At 44.3% G+C, this 21,886-nt stretch overlaps 1 protein-coding gene across 2 annotated transcripts in view; it reads left to right on the top strand.

Annotated features, from left to right (window-relative positions):
* Positions 1 to 21,886, top strand: part of LOC119181596 (receptor-type tyrosine-protein phosphatase T) — a 224,056-nt gene that overhangs the window by 42,129 nt on the left and 160,041 nt on the right. For both annotated transcript variants that reach the window (XM_075875913.1, XM_075875912.1), the window contains exons 6-8: positions 3,005 to 3,169; positions 4,861 to 4,983; positions 19,865 to 20,155. In XM_075875913.1, the coding sequence (XP_075732028.1) occupies positions 3,005 to 3,169; positions 4,861 to 4,983; positions 19,865 to 20,155 (579 nt within the window). The remainder of the gene's footprint in view (positions 1 to 3,004; positions 3,170 to 4,860; positions 4,984 to 19,864; positions 20,156 to 21,886) is intronic.

Below are 21,886 nucleotides of genomic sequence, written 5' to 3'. Positions count from 1 at the left end.
CGTGGCGGGCACTGCACAGTGTTGGTTGGCCTTGTTTATCGGCACGTTAACCACCTGCTCCTTTATGCCATACAAGCCGATCGCATTAGTGAATGCCTAACACTCATAAATGGCCGACGTGAAGCTATCAGAAGTTCTCCAACGGTGCTGAAAGCATGCAGGTGTTGGTGCTTGGGGGATATCGGTAACCAAGCATAACACCCATCGTGAATTCTCGTCACGTGCTGCCGCGCCTGTGAAGCGACGAGAACGAAGTGGAGGTAGCCGCTAGGAGGTGAGTGTGGGGGTTATTGAAAATTCAGCGGCGAGCGGAGAAGTGTGTACACTGGCAACACTGCTGTACACGCCGCCGCCGGACAAGACGCAAACATTAAGAGCAAGCTCCTGAATTTACTCCACAGTGCACATGGCATAACTTGTGATCACGTGCTCATTGAAGAAAAGAGCTAAACTTTTTCCTCAAGCAAGACAATAGATGTATGGCTAGCGCTGTTTTCTTTTAGCTTGTCAGTGTAATACGTTTCCATTACCTCTCTGGAAGTTCAGTTATTATGCCAATATTTTTAATAAGACACAGTATGCACATGCACTCATCGCAATGCACTCATCGCAACACAGTATGCAATGTGCACTCATCGCGTTGTGCTATATTTGTCGTAGGGCGCCCTTTGAAACTCGACGTACGTATGTTCCCTTAGCATTCTGCCTTCTGGTAGTACATCTGCCAGCAATACATCTGCCATACACATGGTGACATGTCTCAGGAATACTATACACTGCATTGTTTGCACAGTTAAGACATTGGAGCTTGTGTGCTGCTAGAATTTTTGTGTGTATTGCAAGTTTTGTCCTCCAAACACGCGCAACACTCTGTGCCACATGGTGATGGAGTGTCGAAACAATCCGGACATACCACTGTTGTTACCGCTAAGTGCAAACGCAAACGAAGTGAAAGAAACGGCCAAAGAGAAAGCATTCGAAGGCAAGTGGGAGGCTTTGCTGCTGAGGCAAGACCCTGACAACCAGCTACGATTGGCGAATTGGGCTCGAGCAACGGCAGCGAGTCATGTCTCCCTGGACTGAGGAGGCCACCCGCCTTAGGGATGAAGTACAAAGAGCCTGGCTCAAGTAAAGTTCATTTCATTCATACACCACACTGTCACATTTCAGGTTCACCAAAGCGCACACGCGTCAGACTTTGTTCTTGGCCGAGAACACCATGTTAACAACGTAACTTCCAGCTGTTTTTTTTATTCTGTGAGAATGTTTATGCACTTGAAACATTGCGACCACTTTTGAACACTGGATTTCACACGCCTTCTTTCTTTTCGCCGGAAGATGGACGCATGGACGGACAGACGCCATATGAAATGATGTCATGGGAATTTAAAGTTTATGTCATCAAATGTAACTTCAATACATTTTGCACACACACACAAAACACACACACACACACACACACACACACACACACACACACACACACACATATATATATATATATATATATATATATATATATATACACGAGAGACTATTGGTCAGATGCTAGCTCGTACATGCTAAGTTCACATGCTATGTGACACCACACAGGCTCATAAAAGAGGGTGCCACACTCGCCTTCATGGCTACAGATGGCGCTGACTGACACTCCAACGTTTAAATTCACACATATACCGAATAAAGTGGCTGGGGGGATAGCCGCGTGGTAGGTCAGTGATAGAGCATCGAACGCGTTATTCGAATGTCGCAGGTTCGGTTTCTGCCCACGGCAAGTTATCTTTTTATCCTCTTTTCTTTTTTCACATTTACCTTATGATGCGGTCCAATAACCTCCCCTTTACTTTCCTTGGCATTATTACCTGTTAGATTTCATTAATATAGTGTCAAAACACGAATAAACGAGCCCTCAAGTATACACTGCTCTCACTTATATACATATATATATTTTTATATATATATATATATATATATATATATATATATATATATATATATATATATATATATATATATATATATATATATATATATATATATATATATATATATATATATATATATATTGACGGCAGAAAAAATATTTGTACAGAGGATTCATGGTCACGTCTTTATATGACAGTAGAGGAATTCGTATGGAAAATTCGCAGTTTACCCTATTACATTCGAGCAACGTTCTCTAATATCATTAACTTCATGGATATGACGTGGTGTTTTTTGTCTGTCTTCTTTGCCAATACTGCCATTCATTTCTTGTTGCACTCTGCTTTGTAGCTGTGTTCTTCCTTCTCTCGGCGATTCATGTGCTTGGTTATTTCAACGAAGGGTCGTCCTTAGCGGGTCAATGACGCTCAGTGGCTTAGACACGAAGCCAGAGTCTACTTCTTTTGCATTTGCGAAGTTGAGGTCATGTGTGAGTGTTTTAAAACAGGAGCTTGGCGTACCCACGTAGCGATTGAAACTTCTGTCTCCGGAAACAAATTGTATGTTGTGAAGAAACAGAGAGCAGATAATGAAACGCACATAGTCACACTTTAACGCCTGAGCTTAGCCGCCAGCATAACCGTAGGAGCTGCTACTGTTTGAACAGTGAATCGGGCTTGATCTGATAACTTTTTAAATGCAGTGGCTCAAAACGCTCAGACACAAGTGTTCCTGTGCCGGGACAAGGTTTACGGCATGTTTGTTGGCAATTGCTGTGTTTCGCTGTGCCTCGGAATAGTCGACAGCGTTTTCTTTTCACGGTTTTATTGTTCCACAGCGTACAAAGAAACCTGGTTATTTTTAGCCAGTACAGTTTTTAATGAAACATGTAATTTGATGAAACTGTATTTTGATTAGTCATCTACAGCTACTTAACTTCAAGATTTAATAAATAAATAAATAAATAATAAGTAAATAAATAAATAAATAAAGATATATATATATATATATATATATATATATATATATATATATATATATATATATATATATATATATACGTACAGTTTCTTATTTCCAGAGGAAGTGCTGGACGTCACGGCACTTCATAGAAATTTTATTTACAACGAACGAACCATGCCGCAACTCGAGTGTCACGGACCAGAAGGTAGGGCCATATACTTCGACTATGCAATCAAAGAAGTTCCTTTTAAGAACTTGACCCTCCGTTCTGAGCAAATAAAAGGTATGTGCATTTTAAGTAACACGACTACTCATAGACTGCCGAGAAGGTGGTTATGCAAAAGCTTTGATTAGCCTGCTCTTTTCCTCACTATGGGCACTCTTAGAAATTTTAAATAGTCTAAACTGGTGTGTGAACGACATATCAGTTCAAAAAGAATGCTGACATTAATTCCAAGACAACAAAAAAAGTTATTCGGACAGTGTAGATAAATGTTATTTTGTTGGTCTTTTAAGATAAGAAGCGTCCTATTTTTACGAAGAATGAGCTTTGTTATTCGCGGAAGCGTTCCACCGTTCTGCAGGAAACTGACCTCTATGTAGCAGCCTGCAATGCCTCATTGTTAGCCTTCCGCCAGTGGTACATACACATTCTGCAATTTACGTAGCACTAACACTAGCGTAACAACATGGAAGAGCTCTTACAGAATCGAGTCAACAATCATACATTGACCATATGTCTAGAAGGAGCACATCGTTCTATGCACCCACATCAGGCACAATTTTATGGCATGGACTTCTATTTGTTCGAAGGCGACAATGTCAAATTCAATGAGAGTAATAACGCGAAATTATTTTCCAGAGAAAATATTTTTGAAGAATTTGTGAACTGATTTTCTGAAATTGGGGCGCTTTGATTTTTGGTATGAACTGAAACATGTATATAGGTTCAGCAATGCCCTGATGTAAACAAGCGCTTTCGATCCTATGCAACTATTACACATATTGTAATATGTATTCCGATCGTCGAAACCGTTGCCAAGAAAATTCCATCTGTCAAATGAACGTCTCATAGCTGCAGGTTTCTGTTCAAACTATTTGTTTATATAATCAATGATATACTTTATCGTTTGGAAAATATTCGAAGTCGTAGTTTCATCATATTACAAACTAACATTTAAATTTACCAGTGCAGTATAGTTAGCATTCAGTTTTGCTGCCACGGCTATGCTTTTCATGCTGACTAGAGGGTTCTTAATTTGTTGTAAAGCTACAGAAACGAGGTGTGGTTAGCCGATCCATGCATTACTATAGCAGTCTTACAACATAAACTGGTAAACTTTTTAATACCTGTCAGCAAATGCAAATTTTTTTGAAATTTTATATTCTAAGGAGTTACTTGTATCTAGTAAATTATAATGAATAGCTCAATGAGGCTTAACACGCAAGCAACATAAATTTGATAACTTGTAACTCCTACGCAAGATGTACTTTCCCCCCTTGTAGAACACTTTAGATGTCTTCATTCGTGCATATAATATTTTCTTAGCTTGACGTATAACTTTAGCCAAATTCACGCTATAATCGCAGTCAGTCTTCAATATTTTCAGGCATTATGTTGACGTTAAGGTTAATGTATAATACAGACACATTTAAATACTTTTTTTGCTCTTATAGGGACCAGTTATGTCTACTGTCGCACCACCATAGCACTTCAATATTGAATGTCCCTCCCAATCTCATTATAGTGTGCTATTATTTCCCATTTCTTGATTGTGGAAACGGTTTGTAAATAAAAAGTCGGATTACATTTTTTATTAACTAAGCTTTTGGCATAACACTGCAATAAATCAACCAGCCAACAATTAATCAAGCACCAAGGCAATAAACTACTCAAAATTTTTGCTTTTTGTTCCAGTACCCATACAGTGTTTCGCACATCTCACGTACTTTTTTGTCTGCTTTATTTTTCAGGAATTTACAGGTTGAAGTTACCGAGTCATTCCTACACCCATTCAAGAACAAATCTATTTTGGTGCCATGTGGAAAACACAACACTCTCATACGTTGGGTCACCAGCTATGTACTACGGCGAATGTAAGTGTCAACTCGGATGCTCTCTTATATTGTATTTAAAAGTGCAAGGGAGACGAGGGAATACGCGCATGCCTATTAGGACCATTTTCGCTGCCTAATAAATAAAAAAGCAGTCCTGCGTAACGATCCGCTGTAAAGAGAGCTATCATTAAACAGCGTGCCACAATTTTTAGTACCACTAATGTACATAAATGGGACCCAAAGAGTTTCATGTAAAGAGCAGGTCAATTTATATGTCGGCTCATGAAATATATCACGACTACCGAGCGATTTAGGCTACTCGCTTAAGGAACCAAGTGTGGTCAATGTCTTTCTTAAGGTCAGCTAAGACTCCTTACTCCATCGATTATTTATTAATTTGTTAACTTTATTTATTTATTTATTAATTTATTAACAGTTATTCCTGTCTCATAATTGAGATATGGCAGGTGTGGTTGCAATAAGCGAATAAAAAAGTGGTTGCAATAAGCGAACAAAAATAAAAACAACAGCAAAAATGAAAACATGAAATTACATGACTGGACACTTTGTTTTACAAACTGTCCATTAGGTAGTCGTCTCAAGAAAAAGTCCAGATTATTCCAGGTGTCAACAGTGCACGGGAAAAAAGAGATTTTATAACAATCAATAAAGCATTCGAATGGCACATTGTTTAATGAACTGTATAGGTGGGTCACATGACTTGTATGACTGCTGAACGAGATTGGTGTGGCTATGCGGACAGATTTTTTTGTGCATGATGTTATGATGCATGATAAGCCGATCGAACATATGTTTTTGTTTTAAATGATTTAGCGAGAAATTAGGGTAGGGACCTGAAGGGGAGAAATTACGAACATAACGGTAAAAAATTAGTGATGATTAATTTGTGGGTTTTAACGTCCTAAAGCCATCATATGATTATGAGAGACGCTGTAGTAGAGGGCCCCAGAAATTTAGACCAGCTGGGGATTTTCAGCGTGCACCCAAATCTGAGCACACGGGCCTACAGCAGTTTCACCTCCATCGAAAATGCAGCCGCCATAGCCGGGATTCGATCCCGCGACCTGCGGGTCAGTAGCCGAGTACCTTAGTCACCTGACCACAACGGTGGGGCACAGTTAAATATTAATCTGATTGCGTCTTGCTCAACAAACTCATGTTTATCTATGTCATTTGAAAGATGTGGAGACCATACAACTGACGCATATTCAAGAAGAGGCCCGACCAGTGACTTAAAGACTATGAGCGTATCTTCATTTGTGGCGCCATTTAACATTCTTTTTGGGAAACCTAACTTTTAAAGCAATTTAGCAGAAATAAGGTCAATGTGTGCCGCTTTAAAGTTTGGCGAGATGACAGGACCAATGTACACAAATTCCTGGACAGCTAGGTTAGGTTAAGTTATGTTATGCTAGGTTTGGTTAGTGTAGGATCGGGATGGCCATATTTAATTGCAATGGCTTTTTTTTGTTCGTAAAAGTTACTGTCATGGTTTCCTGAAAATTAAGCTTCATTTCCCAAGTTCTACTCCAGTCGCAATTGATGAGTGATGACACGCACAGTGGAATACAACACACAGTCATCGGCATTTAAAAGAAGAATGACTGGAGTGTTAGTGACAACCTGAATGACATCATTATTCTAAATTATGAATAAAAGGATTCCAAAACAGAGCCTTGTGGAACACTTGAGAAAATATGAGCTGATGATGACTGTTCGTGGTCACAGCGAACAAACTGACTCCTCAGGTGCAAATAATCTATATTAATGTCAAGTAATTTACCAGCATGTGAACCTGTGGTAAAGTTCTGAAGTTTGAGTATAAGTTTTTCACGGCATACCTTGTCAAAAGCTTTGCAATAATCAATAAAGATGGCGTCTATTCGTTCATGGTCATACGTGAATTCGATCAACTGTGTGACAGTGTAAAAACTGCTGTGAAAATCATGCTGACGCTGTGAAAGGATAGCGTTGTCAGTTAGGTATTGAATAACGTGCTCTTGAATAATGTGCTCGAGTAACTTCCAACACGTAGATATTTAACAACAAAACTAGTCTGTAGTAAGAAATGATTTATTTATTACTTGATTTTAATATAGCAACATGATTGGCGGTATTTTGAATGTCCCGGGTCAAGTGATTTCTTGAATTTATTTATGAAGTATCGTGCACACCATTCAGAGTGTATACATTTTCAGAAAAAAAAAAAATGTTAGGGATATCTTCTGGACCCGCTAATTTGGCAGTGTCTATGTTCAGTAAGACATTATCGATTACGGAGCAACTGATCTCAATATCCGAAATAGCTACCGATACAGAGGGCATGACAAAAGAAGTGACATTGCCGTTATCAGCGGTAAACACAGACATTCAATAACTATCAAAGGCCTCTTAGATCGCTTCAGCTTTCGAACATGTTTCAATTTTAGTAATGAATGAATGAGGTCTCGCAGAAGGCAGATTAATTGTCTTCCAAAACTTGGTTGGTGTTTTCTTAATGAACTTTGACAATGTGTTATTGTAATAGAACTCGCTCGCTTCATGCATATTATTTTTAGTGTTTTTTTAATGTACATGAAATTAAATCGTGCTTTGGATTAGATAAGCATCAGCGATATAGTCGCTTTATATGGCGAATAAGCTGTATTCTTTCTCAGTTGTGTCATAGACGTATAGGATTGTGCTTGACACATTTGTTTGGCACAAATATTCCTGAACATTTGGACACAATTACACCAAAGTGTTTTACAAACACGCTCACACCACATCTGTTGCTAGAAAGCGAGAAATCGACATAGGAATCTGCTAGAAGTGAAAGTGCACCTTCATTGTAGGCATGTGAGAAATCATTGACAACTTTGTATTCTGGTTTCTTAGTTCACAAGTAACCAAAATATTAACAAAGACTGCATTGCGATCTCAAAGACCTTCTACAACTGCACACGCAAAGTCATTATTCAGTATATTAGCCGTAACGAAAACAAGGTCAAGGATTGAAGAACCTGCAGTGACGCTGTGAACAACTTGAGTAAATTCATGGGATACAGCGTCGTCAATCAAATAATTACAGTAACTTTATCATGATCGGTTGTGGTGAAGGGCACCCAGCTAATGTGGGGTGCAGTAAAATGCCCCCATATAATCAGGTAGCCGTCGTGAAATCTGTGTGTTCTTTACAATAGAGTCAGTGATTGCCTATATGCAGTGGTCATTTTCATTGGGTGGCTGGTAAACAACACCAATCGCTACAAACACAAATACATAGCTTTGTCTTACACGAGACACGCACTGGTTTAAGAAGTTAAGGCAGTGTGGTGTACTCAATGCCTTTTGAGATAAAGAGCGCCACGCCACCACCACCACCACCACCACATGAACTGTCGGTTTGAATAACCGAGTAACCAGAGGGCAGAAATTCATTTTCAGAGTTATATTCATTAAACCAGGTTTCAGTGACACATATAACTAAGAGATTGTGACACTCCACTTGGAACATGAGTCAATAAACTTGTTTGCAAAGTTTTGGGCGTACAAACACAAAAGCGTTAAGTTTTCTGACTCACTCTGCCTGCGGTCAGTTCATTGCTTTCTTTGCTTTTTTTTAAACTTTTCTCTGCTATCATGTGACGGGATTATTTCATCTTGGGTATCATTCGAAGTCAACAACTCTTTGCCAATCTTTATCTTGTTGGAGATAAGCTTAACTTTCTGGCCTACCCTCCGACATTCTGCAGTGCTTCCCCATAGTTTCTTGCGTACCTGCCTTGTAATAGGGGAGTAGTCTTCCGATGCAGTGTAGTTGCTGCCTTTTAGTCGAAAGCAATGTTTTAGTATGTTTAGTTTCTCACGGTGATCACACAGTTTGATAAAAACCGGTCGATAGTTGCTAGGTTGCTTCCGACCCTATCTGGGAATTTTAGATGCGAAGCAACTCTTGGATTAGCAGTGTAACGCTGTCCGCGCGTGTCTGCGTGCCAACGCGCCACATCGTGCTCCCCTCAGTGCAACTCTTGGGGGGAGGTAATGTGCGGTGAGGTAATTAGGTCACTTTCTCCCTCACTTGCCACGCGCTTGCTGCGTGTCACCTCTCTCTGGCTTCAGCCTCTCCACCACTCGCAACGTTCCAGCGCACATCTAGTGAACACCATTCCAGCTCGTTTATCTGCGATGGAGAGGACAGCGAAAAGCGAAGCTCCTTCGCGCGCCGAAACATGTGAAGAAGCGATTTGGCCTAATACCGGTAGTGCATGGGCAAAGAAAATGGCATTTACCTTCTAATGCCTTCAGATTAAATGCCATTCGCGCGGTGCCACACGCATGAACGATATGGCATTCGCCCAAATGCCATTCGTCACCTAATGCCATCGGCAGAACTGAGAAATGCGTACTCTCAACGGCACAGCTGATGAAGCAACTATATTTTATTGGGATGTAAGAAAACTTTCTGCATCTTTTATTCACACTAATTTCTCAAACAAGGGCTTAAAACTTATCTTCAGCTGGTAGACGCTGTAAAATAAATGCGACAAGCGCCAATTTATTTTTACGCTGCGGATCTGACTACCTTTGGCTTACGTTGCTACATGGTCGATTGCAACGTCGTGAAATAAAGCAACAAATTAAATCTAACGGCAGTGTAATATGGTTATTTCTATATTTAATTCTTCTCGGAGGTATATGTAGTTTCCAAATGCTCGTTTATTTTTCTATTACTACTCTACAATTGATCACTACAGAAGATGGTTTGATCGACATCATCCGAGTCAAATGTCATTCACTTTAGAAGTGTAAGAACTCCGCCCCAAAAAAATGTCATGCGGGAAGTGTATTCCTTCACTACCGAATGCCATTTCCTGTGCCCGTGTGGCGCGGTTATAACCTGGCTGCCGCCGGCGTTACAAGAGTTAGCAGAGGTGATCGAGTTCATGAATGGCGTTGTCGCACCTGGAACACCGATGAGGCGCAAGCCAGGGAAGCCGAACGCAAATGGTGGCAGTGGAAGAACAATGAAACTGATAAGTTGCGGGTCAAGCACGCTGATGGCGTTCGAGAACAAAGACGGCGTGCGGGTAACACCGACGAGATGCGAGCCAAGAAAGCCGAGTGGGAGTGCCGAAAGCGGAAGGTAAACCCTGGCGACTACTCGACGTCACCGTCGTCGTCAACGTCTCGAAAGCGCGGCGCGCCCTTCGCCGACTCGCCGGGCTCCACCGGCCGATCAGGAGGTGTCTCGCCGCCGCATGCAAATCCCGTCTCCAACGCCACCAGCAACGTTGAGGCTGACGCCTGCTTCCGACGAGAATTACTCCAGCGTACCTTCAGTCACAGTTGCCGCACGGGAGATCATCTGTGGTTCGACAAGCACCTGTCGAACGTCAGTTCCGTTCAAAAGCAGCTGGAGGCAGTGACTGAAGTAATTCGACATGAGTTCGGCACGGACCCGTCCGACTTCGACGTCTGTGCCACTTGCAAGGAGTCGCTGACGTCGGGCAAGTTTCCGACGATGGAACGTTGCGTACAATTACCGTTACCCGCATCACCCTCCGGAACTTCTCGAGCTCAGCCATTCTTCCAGCACCCACGTCGACGCCCGTTTCAACCAAGTCACCGCTGGGCGCACGCTGCTGCTTCGCATCCAATCAGGGTTCCCTTCGGGGAGATGGTGCATAATTTTATTCTGCCAAAATGTCCTTCATGTCAAATGTATCCGTAAACACTGCTTTCAGCACAAGCTTGGAAAACTCTTCGTCTGATTCGTTTGATTTTCCAGCTATAATCAAACCAATCCAGTTGTTACGTCTGCTGCAATCTTCTAGGTCGACAAATATTCTTTTAAATCAGCAACTCGTGAATCTAGTTCGCTGCTCAAGTCCTTGATTTCACTTATAGCAGATGTATCTTCATCCACTTTCTGTAATTCGACCTCAATATTCTCCAGCCTTCGTTGAATGTATTGCTAGCACTGAAACAGTTAAACTAGAACCTGCAGAGTAGTAGCTGCTGGATTAGACTCGACGTCATCACATAGCATGAGTAGCAACAACACGAAATCACAGGCAATAGAGTGCATCTCAGTCACTCTACATTGACACGTCAGCTGGAGAAAGCAAAAGTATTTGCATGCAACTGTGGAAGCAACGTTACTAACCTGGATGAGAAACAGCAATGAATTTGACATAGTGTTCACAGGTTGCCAGCCGATGTGCCCACTGAAGAAATCTGGTGGAAAGAGGGGTTTCGCACCTTGGGGTCGATGTTATTGATGAAGTTGCACATGTGTGTTCCCAGTCATCGCCCTAACTTGGGAATTCGTCTGCGCAGTCTGCATGGTGAATTTCTCGTATAATAGGCATAGATACTGCGCTGACTTTCGCAGTCGAGGCTATTAGAGAAAACTGCATGAAAAACAGCCATAAATTTAACGTGGCGCTCAGTGGATGCCAGCCGACACGCTCAATCAGGCCAGCGCCAACATGACAAGCCCTTTATAAGTAGCAATCGCTTCTTATAGAGTCGCCTCAATGTCGCCAGCGTCTGAAAAAGTGTATCACTAAGTCTGGGAACTTCGAATTTTTCAAATACGTTACCATACTTGGTGAAACCGCGCCGTACATGTTGATAGCACGCTTTAGGACAGGCCAGAAACCTAAATAAAAAAATGGTAGCATATCCACGGGATGAATGATGGAGAGTGGGGCGAAGCATTCGTCCGCCCATTCGTTCTTGCTTCCGTCTGTATGAACGTCCGTGCATCCATCCACCCGTTCGTGTGTGCGTCTGTTCGTGCACCCACTCGTCCGTCCCTTCGTTCGTCAACGCATCCACACCTGCGTCCGTCCATGCATTCATTCATGCGCCCATCTGTCTGTGCAGCCATCCGTGCGTTCGCCCATGTGTCTGTCTGTCCGTTCGTCGATATAGTCAACACTCCAAGTACCACCATCTCGCATTTTTTCATCATATTGCCACTAGTACAAGTTCTACAAGTATTATTTACACAGATTCTGGCATGCTTGTATGTGCCGCTGTTCAGAAGAGGACAAAGATGCGCGTGCAGAGAAAAACAATAGTCATACTACCATTGTTAGAATCAGTTTGACGTCCTTGTGTGCCATTATCTACAGTTACAGTTACGTTGTAACGTGACACTGGTGGAGGGGCTAGGTAATAGTCTATGCACTGTTCCCACGAGGAAAATCTCGGTCCCAACATCGACGCCTTAGTAGAAACAGCCAACCTTCGACGCAGTCGGTGGCAACTAGGCCTACCACCCCAATTCAGCCCTCTTCCGGAACGCTCCAGAACCATGGCATATGCGACAACTGCAAGCCAGACTGAACCGACCGCGACTCCGCCAGCACCATGGCTACCAGCCTCTCGAACGCCAAAGCCTTTCCATGGGGAGCCCTACGAAGACGTTGAAGACTGGCTGGACCAATACGATCGAGTCGCCATCGCCAACGAGTGGGACGAGCACCGGAAACTGCGGTATGTCTATTTTTACCTGGAGGATTCGGCGCGTAATTGATTCGAGAATCACGAGGCCACCCTGACAACCTGGCCGGTGTTTTGCACTCAGCTGCGGAACACGTATGGTAGAGCCGACCGGAAAAAACAAGCCGAACGTCTCCTCAATTCTCGCAATCAAAGACCCAATGAAAGCGTGGCCATGTTCATTGAGGAAATGTCTCGTCTGTTCCGTCGAGCGGATTCTGCAATGATGGAAGACAAAAATGTACGCATTCTGATGCGGGGTGTCAAGGAGCAGCTGTTTGCAGGACTTGTGCGAAACCCGCTTGTACCGTGGCAGAATTCCTCCGTGAAGCTACGACCATGGAGCGAGTGCTAAGACAGTGGTCTTCGCAGTATGAACGGTCCGACAACCTTGCATGTCTGTCAGCACCCTTGGTAACACCCGATGTCACGAGCGTGAGAGACCTTGCTGAGCTAGTCCGTAGCATTGTACGCGACGAGCTGCAAACGCTTCACGCAGTGCCTTCACAGCCTCAAGTGGCTGCTCTGACAGACGTCTGTGAAGATGTGCGGCAGCTGGTACGACCATTAGTGCCACCTCCAACCGAAGCTCCTCTGCTAACGTATGCGGAAGCTGTACGTACCCCTGCACCGGCAGCCAGCTATTTTCCCTGCAGCCTGCAGACACCACAGCACTTCTCGGGCGGGCCACGCTATGAAAACCAACGACCGACTTGCCTGCAGATGCCGCAGTACTTCTCGGGCCCACCACACTATGAGAATCCACGACCTAATTTGCGGAAATCTAGCGTGTGGCCCGCTTCCGACAATCGGCCACTATGCTACCACTGTGATGAGCCAGGTCACTTGTACCGGGAGTGCTCGTACAGACAGATGGGTCTACCTGAGTTTCGGCCAGACGCTCGTCGGCCCAGGGACGGCGAACGACCCCGCGCCATCGCAAAGTACTTGGCAACTCTACCGTCTCCGAATCTTCAGCGACGCCAATCACGCTCTCCGTCTCCTCGACGCTCTACGTCCGCGATTCAATACTCCACTTTCGCCGATGTTGTTGCGGGACGATCCGCTAGGTCCCCAAGTCCTCGCCGGAGAAACTAGAATCAGCGGCCTCCAGGGGTGGGACCACAGTTAAGCTATCATCAAAACAGCCTCCTCCAACCCATCCACCAACCTTCGACGATTCCTTTCAGCCGACACCTCACATTGCTGACGAACCTGTTTCTGCTCACATTGCCGTTCGTGTCGACAACCATCTAGTGACTGCTCTGGTCGACACGGCGCTGACTACTCAGTTATCAGCGCTGAACTTGTGGCTGAACTCAGGAAAGTCACGAGTCCTTGGGGGCATGGACCAAACCTTCGGACAGCCGGTGGTCATCTCTTGACACCAATCGGGAGATGCACCGCAAGGCTGCAAATCTGTGAGTTAACGTTCATTGCTTCTTTCGTTGTGCTTCCCGAATGCTCCCGGAAAGTTATCCTTGGCATAGATTTCCTTCGTGAGCACGGCGCTGTTATAAATCTTCGAGACTGCCTCATTACGTTTGCTGACGACTATAGCCTGAAGCCTAGAGATACCAATTCGCAGAATACTGCGCTTCGCATTGTCGACAACACCGTCACACTTCCGCCACGCAACAGTATGTTCGTTACAGTACAGGGCGACATAGACCATGACAGTAGTGGTATCGCTGAAGCCAACCTTTCGGTGCTCTTGTCTCAGCTATTCTGCGTTGCCCGCGGAATAATTCAATTTAAACGTGGGATGACTGAGTTGTTGGTAACCAATTTTAGTGGAGCATACCAACATTTGGCCAAGTGAACATTTATCGCTAATTTCGAATCCATTGACGATGAAGCGTGTACGACGATAGCCCCAATTTCTGCAGCCGTTGAAAGTGACACCGCGGTAGCCGATGCAGTCGATGTCAATCCGAACCTTTCATGTGCGCAGAAAGAGCAAATCCGCTGTATCCTCCGCATGTTTAGCGACTGTTTCACGTCTACATCCAAGATAAAACAAACGCCAACCGTAAAGCACCGCATTCTCACTGACCATGCTGAGCGACCCGTACGTCAGCACGCCTACCGAGTATCACAAAAGGAACAATAGGCTATACGTTCTCAAGTGAAGCAGATGCTCGAAGATGGCGTAGTCCAACCCTCGAACAGTCCATGGTCGTCGCCCGTTGTACAAGTAAAAAATAAGGACGGCACTCTCCGGTTTCGCATCGATTACCGCAAACTCAACAAAGTCACAAAAAGGACGTTTATCCGCTTCCGCGCATCGACGACTCACTAGACCGCCTCCGCCACGCCCGATACTTCTCCTCTGTGGATTTACGCAGTGGCTACTGGCAGATCGAAGTTGATGAACGGGACCGAGAGAAAACAGCATTCATAACACCTGATGGTCTGTACGAATTCAAGGTGCTGCCCTTCGGTCTGTGTTCTGCCCCTGCGACATTCCAGAGGATGATGGATACAGTGCTCTCCGGTCTCAAGTGGGAAGCATGCCTTGTTTACTTAGATGACGTCGTTGTTCCTCTCCCAAACGTTTGAGCAGCATTTGCAGCATTTTAGATGTGTGTTTGCTGCAATTAGCACGGCAGGCCTATCACTGAAACCAGAAAAATGTCATTTTGGTTTCAACAAATTAAAGTTCCTCGGTCACCTTGTTAGCCCTGATGGTATTCGGCCTGACCCAGACAAAACATTGGCTGTCGCAGATTTTCCACCACCTACCAGCAAACATGATGTGCGTCGATTTTTAGGCCTCTGCGCATACTACAGACGCTTTGTGCAAAATTTCGCAAACATTGCCGAACCCCTCACTCGTCTGACAAAAGACGGCGTTCCCTTCGTGTGGGGCCTTGAGCAAACACGCGTTTTCTCCGAGCTCCAGCAGCGTCTCCAGTCTGAGCCCTTACTCGGACACTACGACGAATATGCCGACACTGAACTACACACAGACGCCAGTAACATCAGCCTTGGTGCAGTCCTCGTCCAGTGGCAAGGCGGCGTCGAACGCCCTATTGCTTATGCGAGTCGGATTTTATCATCTGCGGAGGCGAATTACACAACAACTGAAAAGGAGTGCCTAGCTGTTGTCTGGGCAATAGCTAAATTCAGACCGTACCTGTATGGTCGCTCGTTCAGAGTTGTTACCGATCATCATGCGATCTGCTGGTTGGCGAACCTTAAAGACCCTTCCGAACGTCTGGACAGGTGGAGCTTACGCCTTCAGGAGTTCGATTTGACAGTCGTGTACAAGTCTGGCCAGAAGCATACTGACGCGGACTGCCTTTCCCGAGCTCCTCTTAAGACAGCGTCAGGTGATCACGATCTCGACGGCCGTTTTCTCTGTGCCATTAGTGTATCCGACTTGGCTGAAGAGCAGAAGAATGATTTCGAGCTTCGAAAATTCATCGAATATCTCGAAGGCCGTACGTCGCGTCCACCACCAGCATTTGCCCGCTCGTCATCATCGTCCTGCGTCCGCAGAAATATCCTCTATAAAAGAAACTTCGACCCTTACGCGACTGAGTACCGGCTCGTTGTCCCGCCAGCGTTACGAGCCGATGTCTTGTCCGCCTGTCATGATGAGCCTTCCTCAGGCCACTTGGGATTCACACGTACCTTGGCCCGGATTCGCCAACACTACTACTGGCCTAAGCTTAGTCGAGATGTGAAGCATTACGTGAAGACGTGTCACGAGTGCCAGCGCCGTAAAGCACCACATCAGCGCCCAGCCGGCTTTTTGAAGCCCGTCGCTCCTCCGACACAGCCGTTCCAACAAATTGGCATGGATCTACTCGGACCTTTTCCCAAGTCTCGTGACGGCAACCGCTGGATTGTAGTCGCTACTGATTACATGACGCGCTACTGCGAAACGAAGGCATTACAACGTGGCACCGCCATTGAGACTGCCCACTTTTTTATGAAAAACATCGTCCTCCGACATGGAGCACCATCAGTTGTCATAACTGATCGTGGCACAGCTTTTACCGCCCGTATGATACAAGACGTCATGCAGCTTAGCGGCACAGTACATCGAAAAACTACTCCATACCACCCACAAAGCAACGGCCTTATAGAGCGACTAAACAAGACGATCACCGACATGCTATCCATGTACGTTGACCAAGACCACAAAAACTGGGATGACATCCTCTCTTACGTCACGTTCGCTTACAACACCGCTGTGCAAGAAACAACTGTATTCACACCATTCCGGTTGCTTCACGGCAGGGAGGTCACTGCAGTGCTGGATGCCATGCTTCTACCAGACAGACACCACATTAGTGTCAAGACGAATGAATTTATCAGACTGGCAGACGCGGCTCGTAAACTTGTAGTCGAACGAATCCATAAGCAACAATGTATCGACTCGCTGAGGTACAACGCTCGTCGTCGCGATGTCTCTTACCAACCCGCAGAACGAGTATGGTTGGGGACTCCTATTCGACAACGCGGCCGGTCTGAAAAGTTGTTACGCCGCTATTTTGGTCCCTATAGACTTTCTCCGTCGTCTCAGCGAAGTGAACTACGAGGTTCTTGACGAGGACATGGCTCCTCAATCCCGCCGTTCACAACAGCGTCACGTCGTCCATGTTTCGAGGATGAAACCATTTTACCAACGCTGACTATTCGTCACACTCCCTTGAGTAGACTTACAGTGATTGTGAACACCCGCTTGTGTACTGCTTATCGTACGTGTTTTCATCTGGCAATTATGTTATGACATCGGGACGATGTCCTTTAGGAAGGGGGGTAATGCCACTAGTACAAGTTCTGAAAGTAATATTTCCACAGATGCTGGCATGCTTGTATGTGCCGCTGTTCAGAAGAGGACAAAGATGTGCGTGCAGAGAAAAAACAAGTCATACTGCCGTTGTTCGAATCAGTTTGACGGCCTTGTGTGCCATTATCTGCAGCTTACAGTTACGTTGTAACGTGACAATATATTCCTCATATGGAAGCACCGCCATCCAGCGGACATTCCAAGGACTAAACGAGAGGTGGCACACACACACTTTTCTTTTACGGCTTGCGCTTCTTGTCTACTTCACATTTTTTGCCACCTTGAGTTCATATTATATACTAGTTCACTGTATTCATGGCACTGCGGCCGAATGCTCGTTAAACCTTTATAAAATCAAGGAGGTTATGTTCAGTGAGTATAAAGTATAGCAACCCATTCTTCTCAGATAGTGCTCAATGTACATGCCAATGGCTGCTAACGGGGAATGAGAGACAGGAGAATTCGGCTTTTAGTTAACACGCACGCTGCGAATTTTTTATTGTTCAACAACACACAGGAAAAATCTCCCACCGGCACCACCTTGCAGGTCAAAGTGTAAGACATGTTACGTGCAACGACGACGGACCAATGGGTGCCCCTTTAGGGAGCTTCACCCCTGATTGATTGATATGTCGGGTTTAACGTCCCAAAACCACCATATTATTATGAGAGACACCGTAGTGGAGGGCTCCGGAAATTTCGATCACCTGGGGTTCTTTAACGTGCACCCAAATCTGAGCCCCCAGGCCTACAACATTTCCGCTTCCATCGGAAATGCAGCCGCCGCAGCCGGGATTCGATTCCGCGACCTGCGGGACAGCAGCCGAGTACCTTAGACACTAGACCACCGCGGCAGGGCAGAGCTTTGCCCCTAAAACTGCCTGCAGAGACAGACGAAATTTCATATTTATTTTTGCGACTCATGACGTCTAAACTTTTGGTGCTGTCTCGGCATTTAGTATAGCGAGTACCCCAACGCGGAGCTTTGTTTTCGGAAGTTGGCACATGAGAGTGATGTAGAAAAGCATTGTGTGAAAATAATTTAGCGCTTCATTTTCGTGGACTACTTCTCTTATAACTCTATACTCCATAAACAACGATTGCTCTTTTAACAATTTTCGCTTCAGAACGTTGTCGTTCTAGCACTCTACCGCAACTGCTTCTTTTACAGTTCTTGTTATGCACTGGGATTTACGTAATCTCTTTCTTGGCGCTGAACGCAAATAAGAAAAAAAAAGTGGCGTCCAAACTTTTCGCATACGTATATTTAAATGGTAAACCTTTACTAGGTGCACGATAGATGGCTCCTTTCACTCTCAGTTGTCTAACTTATGGTGAAGTTCAGCAAGCAGCTCTATTCACAGTAGAGAACAATGGTTGTTTCTGAAAAAGCATAAAAGAGAACATGGTGCACTAATGGATCTATGCATTCTTAAAGTGAAAGCTCTATATGGCTAGGAGAAACGAAAAAGCATTTGGCATTGGTGTCACGAGCGGTTTCTATTGGCTGTGCGACCACTTACATTGTACACAGCATCGCACTCAAGCACGCATGCCATTGGCGGCGTTGTGAGTGACGTTGTTCATCCCGTCGCAACCGTGACGCCGCGCACATGCGCGTCAGTTTCTATTGAGAGGTTCTATAGGAAACGGAAGCTCAAGTTTGTGGAGCAACGACAACGCCACGCCTGGCTGTGGCGGTGAGCTCCAGAAAAGTTCAGGGTAGGCGCGGGACAGGGTGCGCGGGATAGGGCACAGACGAGTCAATGTGTTTTGCCGAAATGGGAGCGCGTGCGACACGAGTGGAACGGTGCGAGCAGCCGACGTACTAGTGCCATGCCTGAACATAATGTTAACGAGAACTTCTGGCAATGAGGCTGAGTCCGGGTGAATTTTTGCCTTGGAAGGTGATGACGGCCACTGTCTCATGAGCTTGAAAACGCTTATGATAGTGTTAAGGTGAATAGAGACCCCGACTTGACACCCGCCTTTCCAGTGGGTCTGTTCCAGGTTGAGAACACCACGCAGGAAGGGGTGATTGTGACTCTCCTGTCGGGCTTACGTGCAAACAACAAGCCCTGTTACTCGTTTGACTACAGGTGCATAGCTCTTTCCAGAAAAACGCCGGGTTCGAAGCTTGCCTCGATCGGTGATGTCGGCGAGAAAACTTTCTGGCCAATAGGTCTGTGCACAAGGCATCTGTCATAAATTTTTGGTCGAAAGATTGAACCCAAATGGGCTCATCATGTATTATCTTTTTGTTCATAGTTATTTGACCACGAAATCTCTATTTCAACAATTTTATTCGCAATGTTATTTTTAGCTGTTGAAAAAGTTCACAATACATGCCACGCTTAGTGCGGGTAATGCAGAAATTGAATACTGAAATTCCACTTACGAAACATGCAGCGTGCCCTTCTACGCATTCAGTTTTATTAATTAGAGTTTGACCAGGCAGCCCCTCCAGCATATATAAGTCTTCCTCTTGCTTCAGTGACATACAGAGCTTTCTAAAAACTTTTCGCCCCAACATAACACTATGTTTAGTTAAATAAACACGTTCGCTTCACCAGTTGCATAACATATTGCTTGGTTGCCCAGTGGGACCACACTTTCTGCCGTTGAACTACACTGTGACGGCCAGCCTACTCGAAAGGGTGACCCTTCAAGTAAGGAAGGTACCTGGAGACGACGGAAGTAGTCAAGTGTCTTCGTGGACTAGGGTTGATGCGTCCGGAAGTGCATTAGGTAAGACCACCAGAAGCAGCTCCAACTCCACAACCTGGACGGCATTTCAAGCCGTCTCGTCACACAATGGAGTGTACGTCGCCAATGGCATGAACACTGTAGGCCCCGGAAAGAACAGGGCCATCTTCAGGGTAATTGTGCGCAGTAAGTACACATATTTCTGCAATACCACCTGGTTTCTAGTGGTGAGTGCTAAGTTACTATTCAGCGTAAGTACTATTCGGAACGTTGCAGCCTTTACGGACCTCAAAGTTTTTTTGAAGCATGAACTGTTTAAGAAACGCTCCTTGCGTCATTCACATGAGCTTCGTGTCGAAGCTAGACATCGGAAATGCTATATAAGCATATCAGTTGGTGCGAAAAATTGAGCCCTTAGTGCCATGTACAATCCAGCTTGATATTAGCAAAAAACGCCGGTCTTCAAGCTAAATATTCAAAAGGCCCATTCCGTTTCGTAACTGCTTCAAGATTCGCTAGTAACCGGTGGCAGTGCGCCCAATGATGAACGGACCACAGTAGGATGTATCATTTCGCAAATCCTCTGCCTGCATTCTTTTTGTGTATTACATTTTACTCATACTCATTTTTTTGTTAATTTGTTGAGGCTTGAACTTTAGGCCGAAAAGTATAAAGTGCACACGCAGAGCTTCCCACACATATATTCAAAGACATGGGCTATAAACACGCCAGAAAAAAACAGGAGAACTTTACCACAGATGACAGCTTCACTCAAAGAGCCTGACCTGCCCGTGAATGCGCATCATTGCTGATAGAATGCAGTCAAACAGGTGGAATGCTTACAAGCTTATCAGTAGGCATAAACCTTTAGAAAGTATACTTGAAAATATGCATGCTTGTCTTGTCCTGGCAGCGGAAACTGAACTTCACCTCTCTCACTTTCTCAAAGTTTTGCCAAAAGATCAGTACATATCGTTCAAATATATAAAATTACTGCTATGCGAATTAAAGGCCGACTGCAGCAAAATTTTATTTGAACGGAAACGGCTATAAATACATAATATATATATGGTTAGTTACGATAACGACAGTGAGAAAAATCGGCAGATTTCACGTACAATGGGAATTGATAATATGCGAAGCACGAATGACAATTATGTTGATATGTCACTTTAAGATCAGTACATCATTACGAGCCGGATGTTTAATGAAAGCCGTGTTCTAATTGTGGCATCTAAACATTGTTTTTTGATTTCAGGTATTATCAAAACACCTTTCTTTAGATTTTATTGACCTAACTTAACTTAAAGTTTAATTTTAAAAACAGTGACGTTTCCTGCATTTATTCATGTACTATCTGAAGGCGTCATTATGTTCTTTTTTATGTCCTTGATTGATATGTAGGGTTTAATATCTTGAAACCATCATATTAATATTAGAGATGTTTTTTTATGTTTTTTCGACAGTGCCACATGTGGGCCATTGAACCTCTGGTGGTAATGTTTCGAGACCTGTGACCTAACTAATAATTAGTATGGCACGCAGTGCTATGATTTCAGCTAGCAGCGACAATAGAAATGAGACTCAGAAAGAGAGATAAACATTGTTTGTTGCAAAAACACAAAAACAATCTTTTGTTATTATTCTTTGTATATGGATCGGGAATAGAATCCCAAATTTTCAATAAAAAGTGAAAATAAGTGAATAGAAAAGAAAGAGAGAAAATAACTCGTGAATTCATAATTGAACTTAATAACAATATTTATACAAAGGAGATTGTCCTCCTGTGAAGTTTTCGATGAAACAATGAATATTTAAATGTTTCCTATCAAGCGTAATTTTTGCTCAAAATAGGTAACTCTTAATCTCATTGTTGTTTTCACGACTAGGAGATGAAACCTTATGTATCGTTAGCGG

Source organism: Rhipicephalus microplus, chromosome 10 (genome assembly GCF_043290135.1).
Source record: "Rhipicephalus microplus isolate Deutch F79 chromosome 10, USDA_Rmic, whole genome shotgun sequence".
NCBI lineage: Eukaryota > Metazoa > Arthropoda > Arachnida > Ixodida > Ixodidae > Rhipicephalus > Rhipicephalus microplus.
The sequence above is the reverse complement of the archived record's forward strand: the minus strand, read 5'-3'. Positions and strand labels throughout refer to the sequence as shown.